General features: G+C 44.5%; 1 protein-coding gene across 3 annotated transcripts in view; it reads left to right on the forward strand.

The window, feature by feature from the left end:
• The first annotated feature begins 1,454 nt into the window (after positions 1–1,454).
• Positions 1,455–19,758, forward strand: part of LOC138468363 (cullin-9-like) — a 1,322,368-nt gene continuing 1,304,064 nt past the window's right edge. For 2 of the 3 annotated variants that reach the window (XM_069608893.1, XM_069608894.1), the window contains exons 1-2: positions 1,469–1,582; positions 10,389–10,526. In XM_069608893.1, the coding sequence (XP_069464994.1) occupies positions 10,421–10,526 (106 nt within the window). In that variant the 5' untranslated portion in view covers positions 1,469–1,582; positions 10,389–10,420. Of the gene's footprint in view, positions 1,583–10,388; positions 10,527–19,758 lie in introns of all 3 variants that reach the window. The other variant, XM_069608895.1, reaches the window with a different exon arrangement.

Here is a 19,758-nt window from a genome sequence, read left to right on the forward strand (position 1 = left end):
GAAACGAAAAAGAACAGACACAATTACCAAGCGCACGCTCCACACGGAGCGGTGTCACAATGTAACACTGACACTCTTGACCCGAGGTCAGCGTTCGAGCGCGAACGCCGCTTTCAGCCCACTAATAAAACCAAGATGAAATGACAATTTCTACCCGCAATGCTATAAAACACTTCAAGCTCTAACAATATGAAATAAAGTAACACTAAGTTAACAAACTATACTCCATACAATGCACAGTAAGGCACAAACTACAAGGAGTAATTTAGCTGTGTTAGTCAGCAGCAAAGAAAGAGGAGTTGGTGTTAGAGGAAGGGACATTTATGGAACTGGCTCAATGCCCATTGGCTACCCTGAGGGCATGACCTGTCCTCCATTTTGGATTGGGAATATTTTATATATTGTTCATTGAAGTTGTAAAAAATGTTTCTTCAAAAAGTTTTATTCAAACGTTTTTGCTTCTTAGCTGCTGTGTTGTCAGAGTAAAGATTGAATGCATAATAGGAGCCTCCTGTCTTGCCATAGAATTGTGGTCCCTTTGTGTAATCTCTGCTACTGCTCATATACTCTTGAGATAAGCCTGGCTGCTCCGCTATTGCTACCACTTTAACCTAGTAGTACAGGCTTGTACCAAAGGTAAAACTTGTATTGCCACCTGTAGTCTTAATTGTGTGTAGTGGTCCCTAAGGGCACTGCACAGGATTCTGCCTAACAATGTCTACTTAATTATTCTTCACTTTCAATAAAAATCAATTAACTCAAAAACACATGATGGATACATTAGGTTAATAACATTTCGCGAGTGAACTTCCACATTTAATGTAGGATCTAACACCCACACTCACACCAGGGCCACGCAAGTGGTAGGTTCCCAGATTAAATGTTTCAATTTCCAGCACTATAAACCACATTCCAAAACTCATCGGCACTATTGAAAAAAACATGACTCTGCGCATGCGTAACCCGTGCCTGCCAGTTCTTGGTAGCAGAAGTGAATCTATGTTTTTGTGTACTGTCACAGCATTCAATAAAGGTTGTTGAAATAAACACTAGGATCATTTGTTATGGAAACCGAAGAAGGACGTGACGGCGGAGCTCCCCTTGAGCGGCCGCCATCTTGAGGTGGGCAACGGCCTGCATAATATACAGGACTAAGATAATCGACCACACACGTGGAGCGTCGGAGACATTGCTGCATAATGAGTGCACAACGCTCTTTATAGACATATCCTGTTATGGCTGTGTATGTGAATTGCAGAGTGCACTCTACAACAATATCGCCAAACTATTGAACGTACCAGAATACAGATACAATCTATATTGTTGGATATGTTCTGTGAATACTTAATATTTTTTTAAATATTGAATCGTATATTTGAAGCGAAGGAGCACGCAAGCGCGTGACCTCTGACCTTCTAACAAGCCCGGAGTACTGTGCCGGTGACAGGGCGCATGCGCAGTGCGACCCGGAAGTGAGTGCGAAGTTGTGTCTGACAGGCTTGGGGATAGGCCGTGGGCGGGGAGCGGTACCCGGGCGCAGTAGGGGAGTGGGACGAGAGTTACCCGGGAGAAGACAGCGCAGGTAAGAGATGGTGACGGAGGGTCGCGTGCGCTGGGGGGCACAGGGGGTCGCGTGCGCTGGGGGGCACAGGGCGCCGCTGCCCCAGACTGCCTGCAGGTCTGACTTGCTTCTTCATCACAGACTTGTGCACTGTAGCCCCGCCCCCCTTCCCCTCAGTTTATATGACCCGGCTAATCCCCACCAACACACCACAGGCTTGAGGACCCATCCCACACTACTCTCCCTCCTCCACATGCCAGAGCATCCCCCTCCCCTGAAGCCCCTCCACCACGAGTCAGTGCCCCCCTCATCCTCGTTGCAGACCTTCGCTTTCACCATCATCCTTCCTTCTGGGGTGACATCCTCACATGTCCGCAGGAAACGTGAGGTTGAGCAACCCTAAGTGATGCCACGCCCAACTAACGGGTTTGAATTCAGTGGCCAAAGTGTGCAACAAGTAGTGGAAGGATGCTCTTCTGCCCCGCCCCTTTTCCTGCTCCAGTCACCTCCCACCCCCCCCCCCATTCAAACCACACACCCGGGTCCTTCCCTCCACCCCAAAAAGATGTGATTTACAAAACTTCTCCAAGACTTAAGTAAAGGCGGTGAAAAAAATCTACATTTCAATGACCACCTCATTGCCCCTCAGCATGCAGCTTAGCTTTGTGTAGCCTCCCCTTCTCCCACCATTCACACCTATTAAGGGGCATGTACATGACAGTAGCCACAGATACGCCCGCCCATCACATTACCTCTGTGCCTAAACAAGCCCCTTGTGCCTACGGCAATTCCCACATTGCTGCGTGACTGCCTGGGTGGTACTAGCTTCCCCACCATGGCCGCCACCTTCTGGAACACGCTCCAGTCCCAGATCAGGTCAATTGATTCTCATTCAGCCTTTCGTTAAGCCATAAAAACTAGGCTCTTCGTCTGAAAGGGCTTTATGTCCATCTGTATGTATCTCTGTATGCATCTAAGTAACACTGTTCAAATGTATCATACCATGTACCGTTCTGTAACTAAGCAATTGTATCTAACTGGGGCCGCTCACATATAACCCTGAAGCAAGCCTACTTTCAGTCTTCTTGCAGCGCCTCGTTGCCCAAGGCTTTGTAGTGCGCTTTACAAATCCAAAAATAAAATAATGTAACAAAACATTCTGTACTGAGCAATACTCTGTTGGGCCGCATTTCTGTAACCCGTATTCAAGCCTTTTTAGCGCCTCAATGCCTTTGGGCTGTAGTGTGCTCTACAAATCCAAAAATAAATAAAATAAAATAGGCTTCATTCTCAAGCAGGCCATTTAAATAAAAAAAGCTTAGCAATCACTTGTGAGATAATACAATGTTGTTTAACACAGGATTGTTAAACCAGATGATAGGTTCAAATCCCTAACAGGGTTACTGTTATTTTTTTTAAGTGGCCTTTCCTTCTGTCCTGGAACGGTACCCCAGGTCACATAAAGGGGAACTATGACCGATTTCCCAGAGAAGTAAGGGGAAGTCATACCCTTTAGTTTCCTCCCACTTTTACCTCTGGGTTTGATTGTACAGAATCGAAATAATGAGTTCTCTGTACTTCCTGGACAAATGCAGCACCTCAAATGCCTCAGAGGGTTATATTGGGAATACTTATGCATAACTATCGAGTGGAAAACGTTATAGGATGATGGATTAGTCATTTAAGGTAAAGAGGAAGGCAGTCTAATTACGTCTTTACTACTATGCTCCTTATGGAAGCCCAACTTCTTTCGACCAACGCGCAAGCCAAGCTGCCCACTCTCCTCCCAATCCTTGGTCATGCTTTGCATTTAATAAGCAAAGTAGGTGAGAGTGCATGTGAATATTTACCTGTGTGTGTGTATATATATATATATATCTCCCCAGCCATTTTCCAGGCTATCATAAGGACTGATGGTATAGGACCCAAATACAAACATTGGGAAAGCCAGCAGTTTGGGCTTTTGTTTAGCAACGTGATGGGCATTTGCTAGATACTGTTATTATGGTACTACTTGGCCATAAGATCGCAACAGCTGGAAGATGGTTTGATTACCTGGACATTTGACAGCAGTACTTGACAAATGCCTATTCACTAATTATACATAAGACTGACTGCTGGCTTTGTCAATGCTTGTTTTTAACAGGACTTCATTGCAAGCAACAGATAATAAAGTGCTGTGGCAGACTTAGTTAAGACATGATTGACACCATTAGCTGCTGCAATTAAGCCATTAACTATGATCTGGCTGTTGAGCTATAAGTTTGAAGTTCCTGCTTGATGGAGCTAGCTCAAAGACGCCCCCGGAGGATGTGTTTTGGGCGGAAAGGGGCAGGTAGTGGTTGGGACTGGCCATAGGGATTAGCATTGACTTGGGCAGTCAATGGGTGGGTAACCAACCAAACCGCTACAAGCTATGTGTACCACTTCACATGCCATCTCCCACTTAACTGTGCTCTAATGAAATAGTTTTGGCATATATGTTGCGCTGACCACTCACCTCCAACAAACAGAACATACTCAAGTATGGTCACTGTTCTCCTTTCACTTCGCTTTTACAAAAATGAAAGTATTACCGTCTCCAGCCCAATTGCTTCTAAAATATGTTATTTAGCTAACAATCTGTGTCGGTTGATTGGGACCAATACTTGCTTTAATAGTAATTTATGCTGCGCACACATGCGTCAGCCATTCTGCTAAAGAAACATCTACCGCAGACCACAAGAAGTGAATTAATAACTTCTAGTTCTGTCTCCACACGTCCCATGATAGAAATACGCTTTGTTTGTGAAACCGGTTTGGGATTATTCTGTTGCCAAATGACTTGCATATTCCAGAGTTCGTCCTATGCTTTGTGCAATCACATCTTTTGTCGGGCCTACTGTTGGTTTTCTTTTGAAATGTGTGTTTGCCATCAAAAAGTAGCACTGTGCACTCCTATTTGACTAGTTGGGTATGTGTGGCATAATATTGCCACGATGCCCTATTTCTGCTAATGGCCATTTTCTATGAGTGTATTCTGGAATGGCATTGCTGCACCTGGAAGAGGATTCAGAGGGGTAGTTGCTTCTTTTGCTAGGTCACTCCGAGGAAGCGGTGTTTCTCCTTGCTTTGGTACCTCGCTTCTTTTTGGTTATTCTGATTTCCCATTGCTTGCTTTGAGTATATTGGGGGGATTGCTTTAGTTGGTTCGGTATTCTGGGGCATTGCTTCCCTTAATTTGTTACTATCTTCCTTGCTTTTCTTTTCGTGGTAGGCTACATGTAGTGGCCGTTGGTTTCTGTGGTAGGCAACTTGGAGGGGTTGTTGCTTTTCCTGGTTTGGTACTCTGCGTCTCTTTTTGATTATTTGATTGCCCATGGATTCCTTTGTTTGGGTAGATTGAGGGGGTTTCTTCACTTGGTCTGGTAATCTGGGGAATTGCCTTCCCTAATTTGGTACTCTGTTTATTACTTTCACCTTAGGTTACTCAGAGGGTCTGTTGGTTCCCATGATAGGCAGCTTGGAGGGGTTTTTGCTTCTCCTATTTTGGTAGTCTGCCTCTCCTTATGATTTTTCTGATTGGCCATTGCTTCTTTTGTATAATACTGAGGAGACTGGATTCATGGCTGTTACTCTGTTCATTGTTTTCTATGGATGTTCAGATGAGGTATTTATTCTCATGGTATGGTTTTTCTGGGCACTGCTTCTCTTTTATTTTATTGCACGCTGAGGCATTACCTCTCTTACTTGCATATTCTTGTTAGGGTGCTCTGGCGGGGCATCGCTTGCCTAGCTTGGATGTTGGCTCTGAGAAGGACATTGCTTTTTTGATTTGGGGTTTTGCATCTATTGTTTACATTGGTGATTCTCACTCTTTCTCTACATACAATGTGGCAGAACCTTTTAGGTGATGATTTCCGTTGTAAGCCGTACAGAGTTTAATTTTTAGCATCGATGCAATGGTCATCAAAGGAGATAGCAAAGCTATCAGTCATGATCGAATTTCCCAGCAAAATGCATGTGATCCGTGTGAATATGTGACTGAAAGGATTGACTGCATGTATTTCTTTTTTTTAATCTTTCTCATGTCTAGGTGGACTTCTTTCAGCCGCTGCAATCTTTGCTGGTTAACATTTGATAGTCTTTTATCTTGATAAACATAAATGAATAAAGCAATCACATGAAAAATATCCAGAGCTATGTAAGCAATAACCAGCAGGGTCTGATTCCTTCCTTCCTTGGTGGAAGAGGCACTTTGTGTTACACTGATTGTGATTCTGGTTTCCTTTTTGATGCTGGAGCACAGTCTAGGATGTTGATTGCAGGCATTGAAATAATGATGTGGTGCGCAGGAGTTTAAAGCCATTCTGGGTATTGGGCATTACCCAATAAAGAGGAGCTACCCCCGAGCAATGAGAAGCTAGTCAAGTTCATAACCATATATAGCGTGCCACAGGTGATGCACACTGTAACCCTTTGCCCATGATCTGTGCCCATTGTACTTAAAAGATCTTGTAATTGAGTTCCAGTGTTCTGCCCAACCTTCCAAACACACAAGCCTTAATGCCTTGGTTTGGGTTTTTATTGCACCAGTTGACCCAAGAAGTCAAACTGGTGTCAAGCAAACCATGCTCTTCTAGGCTACACTCGGGAGATGCATAGCTCCCAGCTCTTGGCAATTTTGATCTCTGGGATTGTGTATTGTGTATCTGGTTTCCCTGTGGGGTTAGAGCACAGTCTTGGCTTTGGGTTGTGGCTCTGGCTTCTTTTTGGTGCTGGATCCCAGTCTAGGGGTGGATCTGTTACCTGTGGATCACCAGCTATTTTGAACTATGACTCACTTAATCCTTCAATACTCACTTATCTGGCTTTGGCTGATGGGATTTGTAGTCCGAAACCTCCTGAGAGCCAAATGTGGTTTGTGAAGGCTGTTTACTTTTGGTGCTAGTGCACAGTTTAGGGTTTTGCTTGTGACTGGTTTTCCTATTTCTGTGTTTGGGCACAGGGTTGATTGTGAAAATGAAAAAATAATTATTTTAATTATAATTAGATTTTTTTAATCTAATTTTTTCAATTATTTTAATTTTTACAGGTTTGATTGTGACACTGTAGTACTCCCTCCATGCTGGGTTTGAAGTATGGTCTTTGCTTTTTCACTTGTTGGCGCTCAGGCTGAAGACCACTTGCATTGCAGATGGATTCATTTCTGTGGAAAACAGCATTGTCTAGGTAGTGGGTACTCCTAAGAATTTTCTGGGGGAAGATTTGTTTTTAGCCGGGGGCTACAGTAAACACTGGTCACTGCCAAATCTCGATGCCCGAACATAAGGCCTCCATTGTTACAAGACTTGCAAATAATTTGCTTTTCTTTAAAGCACTTTAAAAAAAGTAATATTGATCAAAAATTCAATGTTTTAAATACCACATGAGGGGGTTGGCACTTTTACCCAAGGAACCGTGGTCCTTACTTGTGCCAAATGATCTATTTTGAAGCACATGGGTAATTAACATTAGAAATACACGAAAGGATGCATATTTCAGTACGCTTGTGAGTTCTTGCTCAAGGAATAATTGTGAAAAAATGGTGCTAAGCACTTTGCGCCAGTAAAATTGAACAAACACATGATGGGATTTTAAAACTGTTTTTTTTATAGCAGTTGGCAAATGTTAGGAAGACATTTTCAGTAAATTATTGTAATGTGTTTTACTATCAATTGGGCTAGTGCCGTGCATGTGGAGCATTGACTGCCACTGCATGGTATTTTTGTGGCATTTGAGGCTCTGCTTGACATATGCTGGGGTATGTGTATAACCCACATGTCATGTTGTAGGCGCAGAAAGTTATTTTCTATTTTACTCGTCAGAAAAGTTTTTGAGAAGTGTACAGTCTGGCAGTCTTTATTTGGGAGATGAGCTGCTTTGATAATTGTGCTCCGTGCTCCATTATTATTGAATTGTGGCAATCAATTGTGCTGTGATTTGCTGCTACTCTGCCTGAGAAGCTTGCCTTCAAAAAGGGAACGCAGTGCGTTAACAAGTGTGCAGTCTGCTGTCGGTGGAGGAGAAAGAGTGACACTGTGGTCCTTCGAGCGCTCTGCGTGTAAAGGGTGAGTCCCTTACTCCACTTCTGTGTGAGGGAAGGATCGATAATTCAGGCAGTCACAAATTAAAAGGTGTTGATGCTGCAATGAAGGTTATGCGTACGACGAATTCCGATGGGCGGGGGGGGTGCGGGTGCATCTCACTCTCAGACTATCCAATCAACGCTGGCAGAGTTGTTACAATCAGGAGACCTGTTGAGGTCTTATGCTCAGGTAGTGAGCGCTGCACATAGTTTCGTGCAGCCTTGCACGTCCCTGAGTCTCTCTCTCGGGAGGATAGCTCATGGGCAACATGCTCGTCTTGGAAGCAAGACGACGTGGAACACCACAGGTTCGATCCCCGGGTCTGCACTTAGAAACCTCTGGGTATTAAGCGTGTTATAAATAACCAATTACAATGAGTGACTCTTCCATTTTGGCTGTGGTACCGGAGGGCTCGGTCGCAGCAATGCCCATACTTTTGGATAACAGGGGCAGTGTCTGCTTTTGATGGTAAATCTGTGGACATGAGCTTACGCCTGGCTGAGTCATTCATCCCTCTTTGGTTGATTCGATTTGCAAAGGAACCTTACTCTTCACCCAAACCAGGAACCCCCTGGCATACAATGAAACTGTGTACCCTACCACCATTCCCCCCACTTCCGACAAACCTCATCCAGGTCCGGCCCTATTAGGTGTGTTTCTTGCAGCAGAGCCACCTGAAAACCATATCACTGCAAGACATTCCGTACCTTGGTTCGTTTGGCCCGGTTACCTAATCCCTGGACATTCATGTCCCTATCTTAACCGCCATTCATTCCATTTGAAACATATACTGAGTTTTCAGCTCTGCTTGACTCTGTGGGATATTGCCTCCTGCCCTGACAATTCATCTTCCCAGTGGTGTGTGTGTGTAAATGTACCCTGTTCTGTCGCGTGATCAGACTATCATACCTACCTTACGATCCTCCCTTCCAACCAGTTCCCCGCCACCCTCCCTTCCCATATCCTCCCTTCCAAAAACATTTGTCAATGGTCTCAAACAAACTCCCCTATCCCTCCCCCTCGTACAACTCCCAATTCCCCTGAAATATATCTGTTGCAGAATCCATTCTCCCCCAAATGCTGCATGCCCATGCTGCAGACCATGTTGGAAGAGTGTGGTGTAACTACCCAGTCTGCCCAGTCCGCCATATCAGTTACATCCCTCAACAGTCAATGCAACTGTGCTCAGGGGGTGGGACTGTGATCAGGGGGTGTAGCTCTGTCATCAACTCCGCCTCCAATTTACATTCTCCAGCTTATTTCTCATCACTGTGGTTCATTTTCATGTGAAGGATCGACCCCCGTATCCAGCCTTAATCCTTACATGGGTCCATCACCTTCAGTTCCCTCCTTCTTGTAGAGTTTCCTCCGCCGCTGCCTGTCTCCCGAGTCACTGGCTGTCCTCTCCTGGACTTCAGCCAGGTCCAGGCTTCCGATGCAGAGAGAATATAATGTGAGTGCCCGTCGGCACGCACCTTCAAGTTTGCCGGTAAAAACATGTACGTCAGATTATGTTCACGAAGCCTTAGTTTCACTGCATCAAAGGACCTGTGCTGTTTCTGGACCTCTTGCGTGAAGTCAGGAAAAAATAATGATCCTCGCACTCCCTTGCTGGATACTGCCGCCTCGCCTCCTGTAGGATCACATTGCGGTCCCTAATATTAATCAGTTTTGCTACGATCACTCTCTGTGCCCACTCTATGGTAAATACAGTACTGATGTGTCCAGTACCAATTTTTCCACAAACAATTCTGTACTATTGTTTTCCTCTCATTCAGGCACCCCCACCAGTCGAATATTACACCTTTTTCCTTTCCTCAAGAACCCCTGTGGCCCCCACCAAGCCTTTAACCTGATTCTGCAGTTGTACCACCACATTGTCTAGGTCACTGACCTGTTCTTCTTCAGATACTCCGTTGTTGACCTTCTTTAAGTCTGCAGGTGTCAAGGTCGCATCCACCCCCACCTCCTGGATTTTATTCTCTAGTGCCTTCCTCAAGTCCTGTATTGCCAACAGACTCCCCATTGTCACCCCTCCAGTTAATGGTTTGGTCTCTGCATTATCTTCCTGCCGATCTGCAGCCTGCTTGTTGTAAGGAAGGCATGGAATCAACAGTAAGACAGACGCAAGTGACCACAGGTCAAGGGTGTTTATTGAACTTCAAATGAAAGGGTTTCAAAAACACCCATCTAATCCTAAATCTAAAGATGGGAGAAAGCTATGACCATCATAATAACGCAGTCCTAGTGGTGTCTTGTAAACATAAAAGGGCATATACTATCATCTCTAAATAAAAATAGTGTGGGAAACAATGTTTTGCAAAAGAAAAATGTTCAAGAAATCATATGTTGGGATGTTCATGCCGTTGTCCTCCCTACACTCGAGCTTGGCACAGTCTCTGACTTCTCTGGCACGAGGGTGCAGGTCAAACTTTAGCATCGGGGCCTTCTGTACCCAAGTCTCTTTGCCTTTCAAAGTCTCTTCTCACAGTGGTCCTGATGCGACAAATAAACAAGAAGTGATTTTTCTCTTGGCATTTCACACATACTCAACTTCTCAGGTGATTCCCTATTCACCTCGAATCCCCCTCCGCCTGGCTCAGATTCGGTTTGACACAATGTTCAATCGGTATCCCTCCGCCGGGCTCAGACCAATTTAATTCATTTTGTCATCAATTAGTTTGGTAGTGTCAACATCAAAGACTTTTTACTGTTCACAGGATTTTGCTTGACCCGTCGCAGGACCGCTTCGATGCACAGTACTTTGCCACTCTTTCACCTTTCTCCACTCTTAGTTGGATACCTTACAGAGACCTTTCGAATGAGCATGCAGGCGGCGCTGGACCACTTTTTCAAAGGTATTGTATCTTAGTTTCAAAGTTAAATCACTCATCTGTTATTCAACTTCACTTGCATTGGTTATCACATGCGTTTTAACACACTGTTCGCTTCAGCGCTCGCCATACAATGTTGCTGCTTGCAACCTTGGCTTCAGCATAGACTGGTCTTGTATCAGTCTCCCCAACTCACTGACTGTGTTGATTTCACTGGTACTGCTTTGTTGTAGGAGCCAAGGACAGTGGCTTGCAGGCAAGGCAATTCTCTCTGCCTTGATTATCGACGCAGGAGGGCCCCGGGTATCACCCACACATAGTACAGAATTATTCTGCCAAGTTTCCTGATCTTCTATTCTCAAGGGCTCGTGAAAGTAATGGTTCCTTGTCGAAAAGGTCAAGGGCACACCCGTCCTTGCGATCCCCTTCTGCTTTGCCGTCTTGTGTTAAACTGCCATCTTGGAACTGCTGCTTCCCCATGTGTTTTGCCTTGCTTAGAGTGTGCTCTCCTGCTTCGCCTTTTATCCATGGGGGGGAAGTGTAATGCAAGTCGGGTGTGTGTGATGGTCATTAAGTGCCTGACCATTGTATTGGGACATGTCAGGTACATGGCTTGGGTGTTAGTCCGTTTTCTCTCATAGTGAGCTGTCTGTGAGAAAGTGTGTTTGCTGTAAAAGACAGGGGGGGGTGCTGAGTTCCTAAGTATCGTACCTGGTAGGATGGGGTAACGGGGATACTGCGTCTCGCTATCCGGTGTCCAACTCTCACTCCCCAAAGACCCCTCCCCCAGGTGATCCTCCCGTACTGGTCCACCCCCAGGAACTGGATCCAAAAGCGATGGCCGTGTCCTGGCCACCTGGATGACAGATCCCCGGGTACTAGCGGGTGAGACGCCTTCAGGTTTCTTACATAGTGCTGTTTCGATTTTGCCCCCACATATGCCTCCATCTTTTGTTGCCTTTTCACCATCTCTCTTCCTTGAGGGTTTTGTCCCTTCCCTCCGCGTCGACAAACGCCCGCCGGGTCGAACGCAGCTCCTCCAAGTCCAATATTCGTTCCCCTGGTCTGTCAGCCTGTATGCGCCCAGCCGCTGCACGCTGCCATGCGCTGTTATTCCCTTTGCCAGCTATAGCAATTTGCACACCCAGATTGTTTGTGCACTTTCTCCATACAAGTGCATATATTGGAGGGAGCTTTCCTCTTCCCACTTATTGTAACGCTGAGCTGCCTCCTCTGTTGCCCTGGACGCTGGCTCTGTCACTGTGTGTCTGTCCCAACATGCAGTTGCTGCTCCTGCTATCAGGAGTTCAGCTCTCCATATGGGACCAGCCTCTGTCTTGCATCTCTGTTCGGGCCGGAGTCCCCTTTCCATACCTGCTCCTTGCTACTCTGCCTCTGTTTCACCGGCTGGGCATGTTGCGTAGAGCTCTCGCTCTGTCGGGAGCAGCCTCTTTCCCTCCTCTGCTCTCTGTTTGCTCGGCCACCACCACCAGCCAGTCTCGTCACGCAGAGCTCACAATCTATCAGAGCAACCGCGCTCCCCTCCCTGCACTCTGATCCTGCCTGCCGCCCGTGTTCCTCTATAGTATCTGCAGACAAGGCTCTGTCTCTTCTGGTGTTTGGGTGCTTTCAGAGTGCCACCTCTGACTGCCGCGTCAGGCCACGCTCAGCGTCCTCCTGCAAGATGGCCAGCGCTTTGATGAGGCCGCCGAGGTATTACTGTTCGGCGGCGATCAGCTCCTCCTCCTTTACTTCTCCACGGTTATCAAAAGGTACATAGTTCTGTTAGGATTAATGCAGGATATAAACTGCCCGGCAACGGAGCTCTGCTGGCTCACGTCTTCATGGCTCTGCTGCTGCCAACACCCCCCAGCTTTCACTAGTAGAGTAAAACAGAAAACGTACAAGCTCGCCTTGATTGGTAATTGCTTATGATTCAGTATCTGCTCTTTTATCACTTCCATCTGGATATAAAACCATTCAACCTTTTGCCTCCATATTTATGGAAACATCCCTCTAGTGCATTTAGGTTTGCGTTTTTAAGATTCAGGATGATCCTATATGCAACTAGAGAAGTAACAGGGGAGAATGCCTTTAAGAGGAAATGTTTACGGAATGTATATTATTTGATTAATGTTTAGTTATGTATTCTTTTTGGATCAGGATTTTAAATTTACATGAAATTTCATTGAGCATTGCAGTTTAAAACTTTTTATCAAATACTTGTATGAATGTTTTAGTCTTCAATGTTAATGCTGTTTACAGGAAACGTGTTAATGATTTTTAAGAAAAGAAATGTGAGGCAATGTCGTTTTTTGATTAATTTGCATTGTTTTAAACTATATGTGCAATAATATATGTACTCGTCAGGAAATGGACATACAAGGCTCCTTTGACTGATGGTTAAGTTCCCGCTCCTTAGTTCCTGATAAGATGTCATGCTAGCAGATTATTGTTTGGTTGGTCCTGGACTGTGTAGAGGGGTATTTGACCGTAGATGGCAGTATGGAATCTTAAGGGACTGGATCCCACAAGCAACCCAGCTGTGTTTGAAGTGTTGTTAGTAACATGTGTGAGAGAGCAGTTCATGATGAAAATTTAAACGGCAATCCACAAGAGGTGTCCATGCACAATGTGTTTCTGGATTAAAGGGAAGGATGGAGTGAACACATCAATGCCTTTATTTATTTATTTATTTGTTTATATAGCGTTAAAGCCCGCGGGCATCAGAACGCTTACATATAGACTGGACAACAGAAAAAGAGACAGGACTAGGCGAGAGAAGGCCTAAGTTAACTCAAATTGATTCAGTATGTTACCAGGATTTACTTAAAAAGTAAGGTTTTCAGTTTTTTCCTGAAGGTGAGGTAGTTAGGCTCAAGTTTTAATGAGGTGGGTAGGTCATTCCATTTTCCGATGGAAAATAGGATTGGACCCTTTAAGCCGTCTTCAGGACACAGAAGGAATGGTAGTGTGTGTGTGGTGAGGCTCATCTCCCATCAGGTGATATTTAACCCACAAAGATACAAACAAAATGACGAGCAATAAAAGAAAAGAACTACATTTCTGATCACCCACCTTACATTTCTTTAATGTGTGTAAGGCTGGAATATGGAGAGCATGTCCACCAGCGGTGCGTTAATGATATCCGGATTACTTTAGTACTCTTCTTGGAGTGGTTGCATACCAAAGATAGATGTATTAGTTTCACAATGGCTACTGACTTGACAAAAGGCCCTTTTTAGATCTTGAAATCTATAAAACCACAGATAACAAACTGGGTACAAATCTATTTAGATAGCCTACTGATAAAAATACACTTTTAGCAAATGGTAGCTTTCATCCCCAAAGCCTCAGAGATAATCTTTTCTTCTGTCAATTTTTCTGGATCCACCTGAACTGTAGCACAATGGAGGATTTTGACATTAATAGCAAACGGCTGTGTGCTAGATTGAAGGAACGCGGATACCCTCCCCTAGTTATCTGAAGAGCTCGAAAATGAGCATGCAATACTAACAGGCAGATGTGCCTTACCAAACAATCTAGACGAGTGGAAAAAATTACCTGTGACATATTTCACGCCCATAAGACACCATCTGAGAAGTACTGCTCTTCAAAACTGGAGCACTTTACACACAGATGATTTTTCTATCAACAAACCTTGTTTTGCGTTTAAAAGAACACATCTAAATGATAAATTGGTACACACGTATGAGCAACCTGAAGTTGGATCACCTTCCCAATCTACCTTGTGGCATTCAACAGCAGTAACGGGTCACTTTGAATGTGGTAAGTGCTCTTTTTGTCACTTGACCTGAAAGAAGTGGACCTTAATGACCTTTCATGGAGATTAGTCTCCTTTACGAACTGCCTGACTAAATATGGGATCAGATTTCCATGTAGCCTTTTATACATAGGTAAAACCAAAAGAGAAATCCGCCAACGGATTTGCGAGCATCGCCCATGTTTCAAATCACTGATAAACTATTGGTTGCCCGCTTCAAAGAGGCTAAACACAAACATGCCAATCTACTATGGTTCATCATTCAAACTGTGAAGTGTTCCCCACGTGGTGGGGATGGGGACCTCATGCTTCGGGAACTTGAGCAAAAACATGATTTTCACCTTAGACACAGTAAATAATGGCCTAAACATTAGCATCAAATGGAATTCATTCATCCATTAATATCCGTTTAGACTGGTAGCTATAGACAACCAGCCTTTCCAATCCATTTATAGATCCAGCAGGGTTGCTTGATACTGAGTGATCAACCTGACCGTGTACATTACTATTTAGCCAATTGGTGCTGAGTACTATACCAATTAGGACAATTTTCTGCGGATTGTGGTGTTTACTGATGGTCCCTACAGGCACTAAATGTCTGTGTGCAGCCATGGCCTCTACGATATTTTGCTGTGACATTATCTCAGTCCTCCCCAAGATGGCACCCTTATACGCCCTTGACGTACAAACGGGAATTCCTTAGCTTCCTCTAGCTCCGACCTCACGTTCAGACCTGGGAATCTTTTTTTCCGGCAGACATTTTTATTTCTCCGAGGTCTCTTGTCCTCATAATGATATATGCGACCAGTGAAAGGCGGGTTTACCTTCCTTCAACAGCAAAGCTCCGTTTAGCCGAAATGACACGTGAGAGTGTTTACACTTTGCTACCTATATTACGATGTAATCTTGATATTATGTCATTGAATAATTGGGCTAACACCTTGTAGCAGTCTATGCCACCACAGTTAAAACGAGATGTGTTCTCCATTTTTCTCTCCCATAGAGGATGCTGTGTAGCCTTGTTTAGGCTTTTGGCACAGCGGCATACAGGAGTAGTTTGTTTGTTTGTTTTATTTCTAATGCGCTCCAGACCCATAGGCAGAAGGGCGCAGCAGGTAGGATAATGCGAAGCTTACATCGTTACAGATTATACAGGATACAATGAAAGTTATACATATTATACAAGTTACAGTAATGGATAATATAGATATTATGCAGGTTATACAAATTATACAGGATACAGTAATAGTATACAAATATACAGGATCATCGTCGTACAGGTCGATAAGTTCCATAGAGGATGGTACGCATAATGTCGTAAAACAGAGGAGGGGTCAACATGTCGTAAGGCATGTCGTAAGTCAGAGGAGAGGGACCAGTGTCGGGTCTGAGAATACTATAAACCTGTGTCTAGTGGTCGTTGGAGGTAAGATATTGGTAGTAAAAGGCATTTTCTCTTTACCCGCCAAGTTTTATCAGCTAAACATTACATGTGTACATTTCTGCTTGTTGTCATGCCACTTGTAATGGAGTTAAGTTCTAATATCATGTTGTCTTTTGAACAATTTCGCAATTGCCTAGTACTATAGTTAAAATAAAATGCGCTTTCTCTATCCTTCTGCCCATACAGGATAATGCCTAGTCCTTCTAATCGGACAAAAGGCGTGTCCATTGTTCCTCTGGGTTCATAAGCAGACATCCTAGTTAGATGCCCAGATTGCAGCAGTAGCGCATACATAAAAGGCGAGAAGGTAACACACATGACTGCGATCATTTTATATATGTGCAATAATTTGTAGGATATATTAAGATTTTTTCATCTTTTCCCTTATCCGTAGAAATCCGGATCACAGTAACGTACCACTTGTTGACGTCTCCATATTCCAGCCTTGCACACATTAAAGTAATGAAAGGTGGTTGATCAGAAATGTAGTTCTTTTCTTTTAGTAGGGTGTCCTAATTGAGGTCAGTTGTTAATTTACTTTTTGCTTGTCATTTTGTTTGTATTTTTGTGGGTTGAATAGCACCTGATTGGAAATGAGCTCACACACTACTGTTCCTTCTGTGCCCTGAAGACGGCTTAAAGGGTCCAATCCTATAAGAAATTGATGTGTTCATCTGTCCTTCCCTTTAATCCAGATACACATTGTGTGTTGCCACGTCTTGTGGATTGCTATTAGATTTTCATCATGAACTGCTCTCTCACGGGTGTTACTAACACTTTAAACGCAGCTGCACAATCGCAGTTATACATTGTTGATGCGTGTATGTAGCATTGGTGTTTACCCTTGCTTTTGTGTTCTCCCAAATATTGTGTATTGTGATGTGTATTCCGTCGTGTGCAGAGATTTTATGTTTCTTTGAATAAAATGTGTTTTAGGTGATCCTGACCCAATGTAGTTGCTGATTTATGAAAGGCGGTTTTTGTCTTGAACACACTTAGTTTGACCCCTATCAGTGTGCAAAGGCGGGGTTGCTTGTGTGATCCTTCTTAGCTCACACTGTGTACTGTACCCTCAACTCACAAGCCCGCCTTGAATAAAAAAAGAGGTTTGTTTTGCTCAAGTAGCGATTGCATCTTAAGGGACTGTACAGGAATAACTGTTCCTTAGTGGCTGTTTGACTGGCAGTTCGCTGAACCAATAATTGTGAAGAATTTTGACAGGATAGGGAAGTTGGATCTTCTGCCAGAAGATGAGAGGATTAAGCTAGGTGTAGACACTTCATGTGAGTGGTGGTGTAAATCGAATCCCTGACACAGATGAATCCTAGCTTATATCTCCCCAGATAATTCTCACCCACTCCTCTAGTGGGAAGGATTCAATCACATGACAAGAAAACGCACATTATGTGGGTTCATCTATAGTGAGCAAGATCCCTGGAGATGGACCATCTCTTAAGCATGGGTGAGGCACCCAGGAAAGCAATAGACATTGCGTTGTATTTAAGAAACACCGGCTGACTGTTCGTTTTATGTGGACAATAATTGCTGAATGTGGAGTAGAGTGGTATAGGTGGGGGACCCCTCTACAAACGATCCTAACTGGGGGGTGTGGGTGAAGCGAGACGAAAAAGTAGTAGTCGCTGTGGGCCACTGTATTCAGGGAATGCCTTCACAGATGCCCCCAAGTTTCTTCACGAGAGTGTTTCCACAGGCATCATTTGATGATAGCAATGTAGACCACTCCAAAGCCCTTGACCTGATAAGGAGGGTAATCGATTCACTCAGTGCAGATGGCTGTTTAGGACTAATTTACCCATCAGCCAGCTTTGATGGGTTAGGAGGTTCAGGAGGTTAGGAGGTTCAATACTTAGGGACATTTTACAGTCGGTCTCGCGAGTTCCAGGAGGTCCTTAAATGTCTATGTATTAGAAGATCAAGGACATTAATTTCAATTAGAAATGACGTACAAGGCCCATTTACAGATTGTTGAACCAATCCCATGAAGGTTGCCTGTACAATATTTGTGACATTTGGGACTGATTGGCCTGTGGAACCAATGGGAAAGCCCAAATGGCAGGAGGGTTAAAAAAGCATGGATAGGAAACGGGACAGCTTGGGTTGTTGGAGTTTGGTCAGAGGAGGATGAGGAGGTTACAACCCAAGAGTCAAGAAGGTGGCATGACGTGGTACAGGAGCATAGAGCAGATTATTTAGAAAAGGTGAGGTATTGCCCAGTGAAAGTGGTACTGTATAAAAAATATTCATGCAAGTGTGAGATTGAATGGAGGTAGGAAGGCTGGAAGTGAGTGAAAGGGTGACCAAGGTAGTGAAAGGAAGGTAACTGAGTAGTAGTGTGGAGAGGAGTGTCAGTGGTGCAGCAGAGGTAAGAGTAGTAGTGATGTGGAGGGAGGAGTAGGTGCTGGTTTGAGAGGGGAGAAGTGAGATGAAAAAGGTGGAGGTAGACCTTGGAGCGCAGAAAATCGGAGGGACAGAGGAGGATGAATTGGGGGAGGAGAGCCTTTGTGTGGATTAGAACGGGGTGGGGGTGAGTCTGAGGAGAAAGGGATAGACGTGGGGAGAGGAACAGTGGAGCACAGGACCACCAAAGAAGGTGTAGAGTGGGGGGGGGTCTGGAAGGCATGTCTCTTAAACCACATCTTGAGGAAATTGTGGGGTAGGAATCCTAGATTGTTGCCTGAGGGAGGCCAGATAGATAAGGCACTTGCCGTAAGGCCATCGTTTGAAGATAGACTTTAGGTTTTTGGGGGTTACCGATCACTAGCACCAATCCGGGTTTGAGGGAAGTCTGTATTAGGACACCTATCCCTGGGTTGGGATAGCTGGCACCTATTGAAGAGCTATGCCCGATTCCCAGACACCTCTAAATTGGAGCGAGGGACGGACACTAGGCCCAATGGAAATGAGGATAAATGAGGATAAATACCCTTGAAAATCATTTAGTGTTGGTGTGTACTTGAGGCCATCTCTGACATGTGGTGTCATCGTGGGATTCATCAGACCGCAATACAGAAGTCTGCCACAGCCAAGAGAAGATGGAGGACAGGAGCAGAAGCCAGTCTTAAAGGCTAACCCCAGCAGGGTAATGTCAGAACAGAGGCACAGGTCTGATCTTCTATAGCAGTATAAAGGTGAGAAAAAGCAGTGAGCTAGTTTGAGGGTGTAAAATATTAGGATCTATGCCAGGGACAAAAACAAAACAAACAAAATGTATATAAGAAACAGATAACCTACAAAGGTAACATTAACCTAAAGAGGGTGAGGGGGGCAAGTGTTTCAAACTAAAAAAGCAATACTACATACATGTACACAATCAAATTATTAAGGGTCAATCGAGGCAGTGGTGGGGTAAGAAAGAGAGGATGGGGGAGAGGGCAAGGGGTGTTCCCTCCTCAGCTAGTAAGTGAAGTTTAAATTAAGCTTTCAACAGATCCACCGTTGGTGTGGCTTTGATTGTTAAGGGGAGCGGGTTCCAGTGAAGCGTGGTGAATAGGGAGAAAGAGCAGAAGCAAGAGAGGATCGCGGGGAATGAGACGGTGAGTCCGCTGAGATACAAGAAGACCGGTACTGAGCAGCAGGACCATTGATAGCTTTTTAGATTAGGAGAAGGGATTTGAAGAAAGCGGGTGTGCATGTAGAGCCAACTAGTATGTTTTATGTTTTTAGTCTTAGAAATTGTGTATAGGGGAATCTAGGTAGGTTGTAGAGTGCGGGTAGCACAGTGGAGGACTTTGTCCAGAGAGAGGAAGGCCAAATCGTAGGCCTGGGCAGTAGTCCAATTTGCTGAGCACACGAGTGGAGATTTGAGGTTTTGTAGAGTGGTTATTAAGAAGATAAGAACTCCTTTTCAGAATGTTGAGGAGCAGAGGCAGTGGTAGTGATGAATTGTTGCAGATGTATGTCGCTATCAAACGGGGCCCCAAGATTGCAAGCCTTGGCGTAAGGAGCAATAACGTCTGGAGTGTAGGGATGGCATTGGAAGCTGGGACTTCAGTTATTAAAGAGTTCAA

This window comes from Ambystoma mexicanum, chromosome 4q, assembly GCF_040938575.1.
Source record: "Ambystoma mexicanum isolate Mex_15411 chromosome 4q, UKY_AmexF1_1, whole genome shotgun sequence".
NCBI classification, from domain to species: domain Eukaryota; kingdom Metazoa; phylum Chordata; class Amphibia; order Caudata; family Ambystomatidae; genus Ambystoma; species Ambystoma mexicanum.